Genomic DNA, 9,706 nt, shown 5'->3' with positions numbered 1-9,706 from the left:
TTTTCTTTTTACAAAACACATGTAAAATCTTGTTACATTCATTTTATGCATGTTTTACATGTGCTTTATATGTGGCACCATTCATTTGTATGTAACACACATTTTCAAAAAATACGCCCTTAGAATGCTCATAACATTTTTTATCAAACTGCACCTTTGACTAAGTGTGAAGAGAAGAATGGTTTAATTTAGAGGAACGGCACCTAACTTAGCGTGTGTTTTACGCACATTATAAATATTATTTATGCAGAGTTGTGAATTCAAACTAGTTCTTCAACCAGATAAAATGATATATAATGGTCTGGTTGAACTGAACTAGCAAGAAGTACCGTACCCTGAGGTCCTGAACAACATTGCTTCTTGAGTGTACTTGCTATTTTTACAGAAATTTCCATCATCTACAAAAGATAAAGTCATTGTTCTCTTTGTTTATTCCCACTATTTTAAGATACTTTGCATAAAATGTGTTGTGCTAAAAGTATCAAAGTGCGCCTCTATCATTCACTATGGAATGCAATATTAGAAAATCTTTAGTCTAAACACAAACTCATCTATAGTTTCTAATGGCAAAGCGGTTTCTGTGACTATAACACATAACTGCGCACATTGCTTTGTGGAGCTTTCTTCCTGTGCTCTCCTCCACTTCAATCACTAGCTGTACTGAAGGCACACCTTCTACAGGGGCAATAAAGTAGAATTTTCCCTATCATCCTCTTTCCTGGAATTGCCAGGTATGTTTTTAAAAAAGCACATTATTAGAAGATATCTCAAATAAGATCTAAGGCAAGGTGCTGAGTATAGTCATTGATAACAACCAATCACCAGGCTCTGCTAAAATCTAATTGGCTTATATGGTTCACGATGCCAAATATCGTGGCACTTTGTCTTGTTGTATTTCAAAAGCATCTATCTCAAATGTATGCTAATTCCTGCTTCTTCTGCTTTGCTTCCAGACATTAGGAGTACCTTTGGGTCCAGAGTCTACTCAAAGCACTTTTTCTAAAACTGAATATCTGATTTTGGGGAGAGGTATAGCTGTATTGATGCTTTATATGCTGTAAAGCAGGGGTCAGCAACCCCCAGCATGTGTGGAACATGACAGGATTGGTAGTAATTGACCCACCTTCCTGACATCAGTTAAAGCACGCCGCCAGCTGAGGGCGCCAGCCTGCTGTTCTCAGGAAGCCCACCCACACACACACCTGCACTCCTACATTGGTACCCTTATCTTTAATACGGTAATAATACTATTTAAACTGTTTTAATGGTTATATATAAACTTTCTTATATTAGGAAGTGCACATAATTACAAGAAATCTAATATCAACACACATTGGCCATGTAAAATCAGCTGTATAAAACAGTGTGTTAGTAGCATATGCAAACATAAAAATGAGCACATAGCAGCAAATTACATAAGACCTAAAGTGCATGCAATGGGGCTGATCTTAGGTCTGAAGTGTATGGATTGGGGATGATCTGAAGTCTAAAGTGTATGCAATGAGGCTTACTTGAGGTCTGAAGTGCATGCACTGGGGCTAATCTGAGGTCTGGAGCGTATGCGTTCGGACTGAACTAAAGTCTGAAGGGCATGCACTGGAGCCAATTTAAGGTCTCATGCGTGTGCATTGGGGTTGATCTGAGGTCTGAAGTTTTATGCATTGGGGCTGGTCTAAAAAGCATGCATTGGAGCTGATCTAAAGTCCGAAGGGCACTTACTTTTTATGAACATGTTTTGAGTGTGCTCCAGTTAATTATTTTTGCATTCATATTATGGCTGCTAATGGCAAGTTAAGCTGATTAGTTATTATATATAATTAATGAGTATAACTTACCATTAACAGTACAACTATAAGTGCAAACATTGAAAACTAAGACTATGTTACTGTTCAGTGGCACAGCTGTTGTCTAATGCTTTTAAAAATCACACTTACTGTGCAAAAGGTTGCTGACCCCAGCTTTATAGGATAGCCTAATAGGAGACCTTTCTTTGGAGTACCTCCCCCCAAGTGGCATTCTATTCATTTATTAGGTACTATGGCAAGCAAGTCCTCCCTATACACATGGTAGCCTCATGGTCTTATTCTTTAATAAACTCTTAAACTTATTTTTATACAATGTTCTGCTGGCCACTTTTCAACATTTCTGTATTAACAACACATTAATTATATTATTAAAGTTTAAAATGTGCAAAACTTAATATACTGTTCTTGTTTCTAGTTATAAGGATAGGAGAGATTTTACACTGTAGACTAACTGCAGTTTAGCATTAATGAGTAATGTGTTTGCTGAAAGGAAACAAGACAGTTCGGACTTCTGAATCTACTGTACACCTTTCCGCCGCTTTTGAGGGTTACACTGTGCCCTTTACCAGCTCAACTAGGAACATATTGCCTCCACAAAGTCCTCCACACTACACTTACCTGAGAAGCATACGAGAATGTTACTTAATGGTAGGCACACAGACTAGACAGGAAACCTACCAAAGCCACCTTTCCAATCTCAAACTTACTGTCAAGGCAGGTCTTTGTCCCCCCTCACCCACCCACCAGATTACCTCTTCACTTGAACAGGTAGGTAGGTGGTCCCTTACTAAGGAAGGAATACAACTAAGGTGCTGGCACAAAGAACGTTTCTTCCTTACCACTATACGTAGAAATAGAGATTATTTTGTTTTAGAAATATTGAAATATATTTATTTTGTTTTAAAGAATGTAGAAAATTTCTTGTTGTGAGTGGTATGAAACCAATGTATCTGTTTTCATTCTTATTTTACCCATGAAGTTCTATTACGAGGCAGTGTGCTAGCTGTCTTTCTCCAAGCACTGTGTCCTCTTGTGGTAGAGCAACCAGGAAGAAAGGGGACCGTGCATTGGTATTAATGGTAACTGGCAAATTCTTTGCAGTAGGCTCTTTATGGTTAGTTGACATTTTGTCAACCCAACTGTCAGAGAGTACATAGCACTGAAGCCATCCAATGTGGTTCTTCAGGGCATAGCTGAGCCACCTTTGGTTACCTGGCAGCTGTGGGACTGCAGTTTGCTGAAACTACAAGCTTCGCAAACTCTGTTGAGACAGCACTGGTTGTTCAAAGTTACTCTACAACATTCAACCATAGATTGTCATGATGATCTGAGCCTTTCAAACACATTTCCTATCCTGGTTGCTCTTCTATTTCTCAGTCAGACTTAGTAAGTGATTGTGATTGCGTGTTTCACTGTCTAAATTTTGTCAGTCTTAGGTATACAGTATCTGTTTGTTTACATTGAGCAGTGAGTAAAAAAGCTGTATGTCATGTGACATCTGTCAGTGTGGTGCAAGGAGACAAATCCTTAATGAGTATTACAGTGCTTTAGATGTCTGTTTAATTATTTCTGTAGCTTAAATGTCTGTTTTACGTATAGAAAATGGGAAATAGTGTCTCAAATGCTTAGTTTATCTTATGATGTACATATGTATGTTGTATTTGACAATCAGGGTTGTAATTTCAACTGGATGTAACATGCACAAAATCTATATAGGTAAAAACATGTTGATAATGAGTGTATATGTACTTGCTGGGCTTTAAACCAGGCAAATACCATTTCTTCTGTGTATTTTTGGTGGACAAATCAGAAAGTCTTGAAGATGATTGGATTAAATGGGATTGGGATTCATTACAAATGATGAAAAATAGAAATGGAGGTCGCCATTTCATGGGCTGAGCCAATATATAGTTCACCAGAATTAAGTGTCATCAATATCGGTACAGCTTACATTATGACTGCCTCATTTGTAGGTGAACAGGTATTCATTTGTATTCATTGTATTTAATGTATTTGTTTTGTTGGAATTTTGAGGAGTTATTTCAATTAAAGCAGAACTCTAGATATATAAAAACAGTGGTTAGCCCAGTTATGTTTTCATCTAAATTATTAAATATACTATACGAGTAATGTTGATATGCCTAGTACAGTTACTGAATTACTAATTAAATTAAATCTATGTTAATCCTTTTCATCTATCACAACTGTGCACCGCTTATAGACCAGAGCAACTGCTACATTTCTGCTATGGGCCAATTGATTTGGTAATTAATTTTTCATTAATTACAATAACAGAGCAATATTTTTTTTCTTTTTAGGAGAAACAAGGGTTTCTTTTGGAGATATTATTTTACACAAATATATATATTTTTTGTACAATCCATGGTCAAAAAACATAAAACTAGTTTTTAAAAGAAAAAAATGATTACTGTTACTGTAGATAGGAAGTATACATTATTTTCTATAATTTGTCCCTTTTTAAATAAATTAAAATTATGATTTTTGTACACAGCATTGCAAAATTATTTACAAATGAAATCAAGTGTTTTTTGTCTTTTAATTTTGCACTTTTTTATTAAGTATTAAAATATCAGCAGGAAAATAATATGGGGAAAAGGAGAAGAAATTGATTAGGACTGATTAGTGTAAACTAAGGGATAAGTAGGAACACAAACACTTTTTCTTTTACCTGTCAGGTTGCATTTACTGACATATGCAGACTCAAGGTCATCCCTTTGATGTCCAGGTGAATAAAACAGAGTAGGTACAAAAGTAACAATGTTACTTTGTATCTCTAAAACTCATACCTATACTGAACAGTATTTAAAAGTTGTCTTTTGACACTTCTGTATTTCCACAGCAACTCTCTGCTCTTCGGGGGACGTATATAATATGCCCAGTATCCACAGCCAGTTATATTAAATCAAATCTGTTACTTTGTCCTTTCTTGGTCAAATTATCAGGTTTTCTGGATGGCAGGTAAGGTAAGGTTATTTTCCAAGTACTTCCCATTGCCCTATTCATCTGCTGGAGCTCAAAGAACAACCTAATACATGTATCGGGAAAACCTGACTCTCTCCCCTACCACCCACAGTACAGCACTCTGTCACTAGACCAATGCACTTATGTTAGTGGTGGGGGACAATCCTTATCCCTGTATAAACGTACACAGCAAATTAGGGGCCTCTGACCCATAAACCCGTTAGTTTTCCTAGTATGGGCGAATTACAAGTAAGCTTTAAGTTCTCTTAATCCCCTGTACACCAGGAATCAGGCTGAGAGTGGTGTGCCAGCACTGTGATCTATTCATAATCTATTCGATTGTGCTGTGCTGCAATTGTTAACTTGTTTTATGCACATGGGCCTGAAAGTGGTAGATGTGTGTTTATTTTACACATTTATATAATTCTGACAAATTTTGCAGCTAATTGAAATTGAGTAAATATCCTTACTACAGTAAAAAAAGGCAGACTGGTTTGGCCGAAGTTCGGATTGTTGGAGCAAACTAGAAATCCTCATGTGAGCACAGGTAGAACACCAGATGGTGTTCTACCTGGCCTATAGGAGTTGTAGAACACACAGTAGTGTTATCAGTGTGGTGATGCACAGTGGTGTCACTCTAGATATAATGCGAATGGGACATGTGAATCAGACAATTGAATGAACAGAAATACAAATATTTTGGCAAGTGAAATAGCTCACATATAGTCTATGTACAGTATTTCTCACTGTGTATTCGCTGTGTAATTCTGCTTTAATAGAAACTCCAACATGTTTGTATTTTGTGAAATTGTTCTAGTATTGTTTATCACCACCTCACTTTAAATCTGCCCACACTGGTAGAACAGCTATTACTCAATCTGGCATATCTGAGCCTTCCAGGCACAATCCTGCTGGCCAGCCAGTTGGCTGGAAAAACATATGAAAAGATGTTTGGGAATGTATGCAAAGGTAAACACTTGTTATAATGAGTCAGATAGGATTATCTGGTGGTGATAGACTGAACAATGGCTTGTAAATATCTACATTATGGGTTTGTCTCTTTGACACTACTCGCATACACTGTGTACTTTAGTTGGGGTACATATACATTTATTGATAAAGTTTAATAAACGGAGAAACTTGCAAATATTTTGTGTATGTGTTTTTTTTCTTTTATAAACAAACTCAACTAGTTATGAGCACTTACTAGGCAAGAAACTTGGCTACAAAGGGTCCTTGTCAGGTATGTAGTATTCACTTAACAAAATACAGTATGTGAAGATAAAGCAATACTTTATTTAACTGGAACAACAAGTGAAATGTAGCCAAAAAAGCCTGAAAAAAACAACTAAGGCCTCTTTCACATGGGATTTCCGATCATTTTTATATCAGTCCTCCCAGCATTAACCTTCATTATAAGATCACCTTCACACAGGTACAAGAGGGTGGTTGTTGTCAGCATGGCCACCACAGAAGATTCTCCTCAGTGCCAGGTCCCAGGCTTTGTGGCCAATGGAAGAGATGCAGGATGCACTTTTCCATCTCATGAGAGCTCCATAGAGGACCGTGTGGCTTTTGGCATTGACACCTCTAGCACTCAAATTTTTAAATAATGGGTGACGTTATGTTGAGCGCAATGTTGGAGGCTCAGTGTGAGGGTTATGATTTTGACCGTTATCTTCATTGAATGTTTAAGTTTAATGTTTAGGGTTCAGGTTAACAGTTTAGAGTTTAAATAAAAGGTGAAGGTTGAGTTTTAAGGCTAGGGAAAGTTAGGGTGAGGGTTAAATGTTAGAGTCAGAATAATTATTATGGCCACTGTATATTTTAACCTGTTTTTGGCACCGAAATCCCCACAGGCGAAGAGGTGATGACCCAAATATTCATCAATAGAACTATACTGCTTATGCAAGACAGGAATTTATATCAGAAGTTGTGATTGTATTGTAAAATTAGAAAGGCTTTGGCACTCATCAAATGAGCCTAATATCTTAAATGCTAAGATTCTCCAGAGTACCAAGGCCACCTATACAGCCAGATTACAATTGTTGTGCGAATACAATCTTTTTTGCCTCAATCTCATGGCTATTACAGTGCAGATGACCTGACAGCACTGATGATGATACCACCACGGCACTCGGTAATGACTTATTACACAATTGTTATATTTGGAATTCTTTAGTAACACAACTTAGTTTATTCTTCCAGCAAACAGAAGTCATATAACTATGTGTATGCATAGCCAACTGTAATATATTAACTAACAAAAAAGGTAAAAAATAAGATTGCTAGGTAAGCAAAGGATTATAATTGTTCATGTTCAGTAAATTGTATATACAGACAAATTTACTGCAGAGCTGAGTTGTCTCTTATCTTGATGAATGTTTCTTCGTGGATCGTCACCAATTGTGTTTTAAAAGGCGCATCTGATGCATCAACAGTCCCAGTGTTATACAGCTTTAGCTGTACCTGAAAAACATTAAAAAAAATATTAACATAAAAAAATAAAATACTAGCTTTGAAAACACGTTAAAAATAATCAGTAATAACAGCCAGAAAGGACACAAATTGTTTTATAGGTTTTCTAGATTTGTTGCATCAATGTGTCTGCAGCCAAGGTTGACCAAATGGGGCATGCTAAGAAATGTGCGCTATAGTGTCTGGACATATTCCAGGTAAATGCTTGTGTGGGATTTTATCTAATTTGTTGGGGCCATTGTGCCATCTGTTAGCCAATTTGCATGTACATTTAATACAGAAACAAGACTGCATCTGCCCCTACATCTAATGTAAACACAATTATCTTTATAGCATTTCTCACTGCTTTTGTACATTTCCTTTTAGAAAGTCACAGGGGTTCTTAAAACCTGAATATGGGCTTTAGGATTTTAATAGCCATTGTAATAAATAAGGGGAACTTTTCAATTTGGCTGCGGATGGAAGATCAGATTTTTTTCAAGAGTTGTAAACAGCAGTAATGAAAAGCAAAGTCTGAAAACCTAGAGCAACTAAACAGAAATGATTGTGATTCTAAGTAACTGCGTTCTGCACACCATTTCTTCACAATTCTCTCATCGGTAAGCTTGTTTGTATTGTAAAGGTAAACCATATAATGATGTCTTGGCTTTCCATATTAAGGAAGCAATGGTTAACAGTAGATCACACCTTTTTTCATCATGAAGTGACCTTCTGTGATTGTGCCATTCGAGTGGCAGCAGTGAGACAATTTTGCTTGGTGATATTACTATTCTGCTCCAAAGCAAAAAAAAAAAAAGCCACTATCACTATCTTCTCTCCGCAAGAACCTTTGAACTTCAGGTGAAAGATTAGAGTAAAAAAAGCCAAAGAAATCAAAAGTAATTGACTTTTTTATTGCATGTGACACATTTGACCTTGGTTATTAGGGAGTGCTATCAGCTGGGATTTCCATGGTATTATCAAGCCAATCAAAGGAGCCACATAGAAGAATGCTGTTAGATCAGGTGTGACTGACCTGCACATTATTGTTGTTAAAGAACTACACTACCCATAATGTACGGCCACCTAGCTGGATAAGCATTAGGGGGGCATGTATTGCAACAAGCGTGTGCATAGTCAAAGTGTTCTTCTAAAAAACAAACTACAATGGATTCAACACCCTTACATATAATTCACATGGCAGGTCAAGTGTCAGTGTAGCAATGCAAAGACCAATATACTGCTTTTAGAAAATGCAAATCTTTACTTAAAGGAGAACTATGACTTAAGGGCAAATAAAAATACCCCTTACCTTGATTGTAGTAGCATCGTTCCTTTTTTCTAAAGTCGCAGCACATCACAGATAAAACCCTCAAAACCTGTAGTAAATGGCCGTCTTCAACCCTGCTCCAAGCTCCTTTCCTCTTAGTGGGCGTTAACATTTTATCCAGCCCGCCCACTGTTTTTTTTTCAAATGATCTCATTGCTGTGGCCGCGCTTCCTCTCATCGTGCACAGCTGTGTTTTGTCAGCTCGTGCATGCTGGCATTTGTGAGCGGGAGGCGGAGTCTGAAGTGAGAAGGCAGCAGCAAGAGACGGACTCAGCCTCCCTGCACATTCAGTGCTCTTTCCCCTCTCTCATCAGTGATCCCCAGTAATTAGGATGTCAGCATAACACAGGGGGAGAGAGAGAGGATAAAGAGCCATCCCTCTCTCCATCATTTACCAGAAATGGGCAAGTCCATATATGGTGAATGATGTCACTGGGTATCCCTGCAGACTGGCAGGCAAGCATCCGATCAGCAGGGATCCCCAGTGACATCATTCATCATATATGGACTTGCCCATATGTGGTAAATGATGAAGAGAGAGAGAAGGCTCCTTCCCCTCTCTCTCTCTCTCTCCCTGCCCTGTGTGACGCTGACATCCTCAATTCACTGGGGTTCGCTGATGAGAGAGGGGAAGGAGCCCTCTCTCTCTCTTCAGCGTTTACTACAAATGGGCAAGTCCATATATGGTGAATGATGTCACTGGGGATCCCTGCAGACTGGCAAGCATCCGATCTGCCGGGATCTCCAGTTTACATCATTTACCACATATGGACTTTCCCATTTGTAGTAAATGCTGAAGAGAGAGAGAGGGCTCCTTCCCCTCTGTCATCAGCGATCCACCATCATTTTAGTATGTCAGTTTCACACAGGGCAGGGAGAGAGAGAGAGGGGGGAAGGAGCCCGGCTGGCACACGGGGACGTGCAGGTAAGGAGAGAGCTGCTGCGCAAGAATCACTGTCAGTCACAGTGAGGAAGATCAGTGGGGAGGATCCCATCAGATACGTCGGGATGTCTCCTCATTGCGGCGCTTAGCCCCGCCCACCACCATAAATAAGGGTTTACAGCCTTACTGTGCATTTTGGCTAATTAGAGTAAATTACATAATTTACTTATTTAGCCTAAGGAATGCATT

At 38.2% G+C, this 9,706-nt stretch overlaps 1 protein-coding gene across 1 annotated transcript in view; it reads right to left on the bottom strand.

Annotated features, from left to right (window-relative positions):
- Positions 1-7,191: 7,191 nt before the first annotated feature.
- The window catches only part of LOC108794392 (glucagon-like), a 27,066-nt gene continuing 24,551 nt past the window's right edge, over positions 7,192-9,706 (bottom strand). Inside the window, exon 5 of the mRNA XM_018565419.1 lies at positions 7,192-7,256. Within this exon, the coding sequence (XP_018420921.1) occupies positions 7,247-7,256 (10 nt within the window). The 3' untranslated portion in view covers positions 7,192-7,246. The remainder of the gene's footprint in view (positions 7,257-9,706) is intronic.

This window comes from Nanorana parkeri, unplaced genomic scaffold (assembly GCF_000935625.1).
Source record: "Nanorana parkeri isolate BGI_ZX_2015 unplaced genomic scaffold, ASM93562v1 scaffold846, whole genome shotgun sequence".
NCBI lineage: Eukaryota > Metazoa > Chordata > Amphibia > Anura > Dicroglossidae > Nanorana > Nanorana parkeri.
This window is presented reverse-complemented; position numbering and strand designations above follow the sequence as displayed.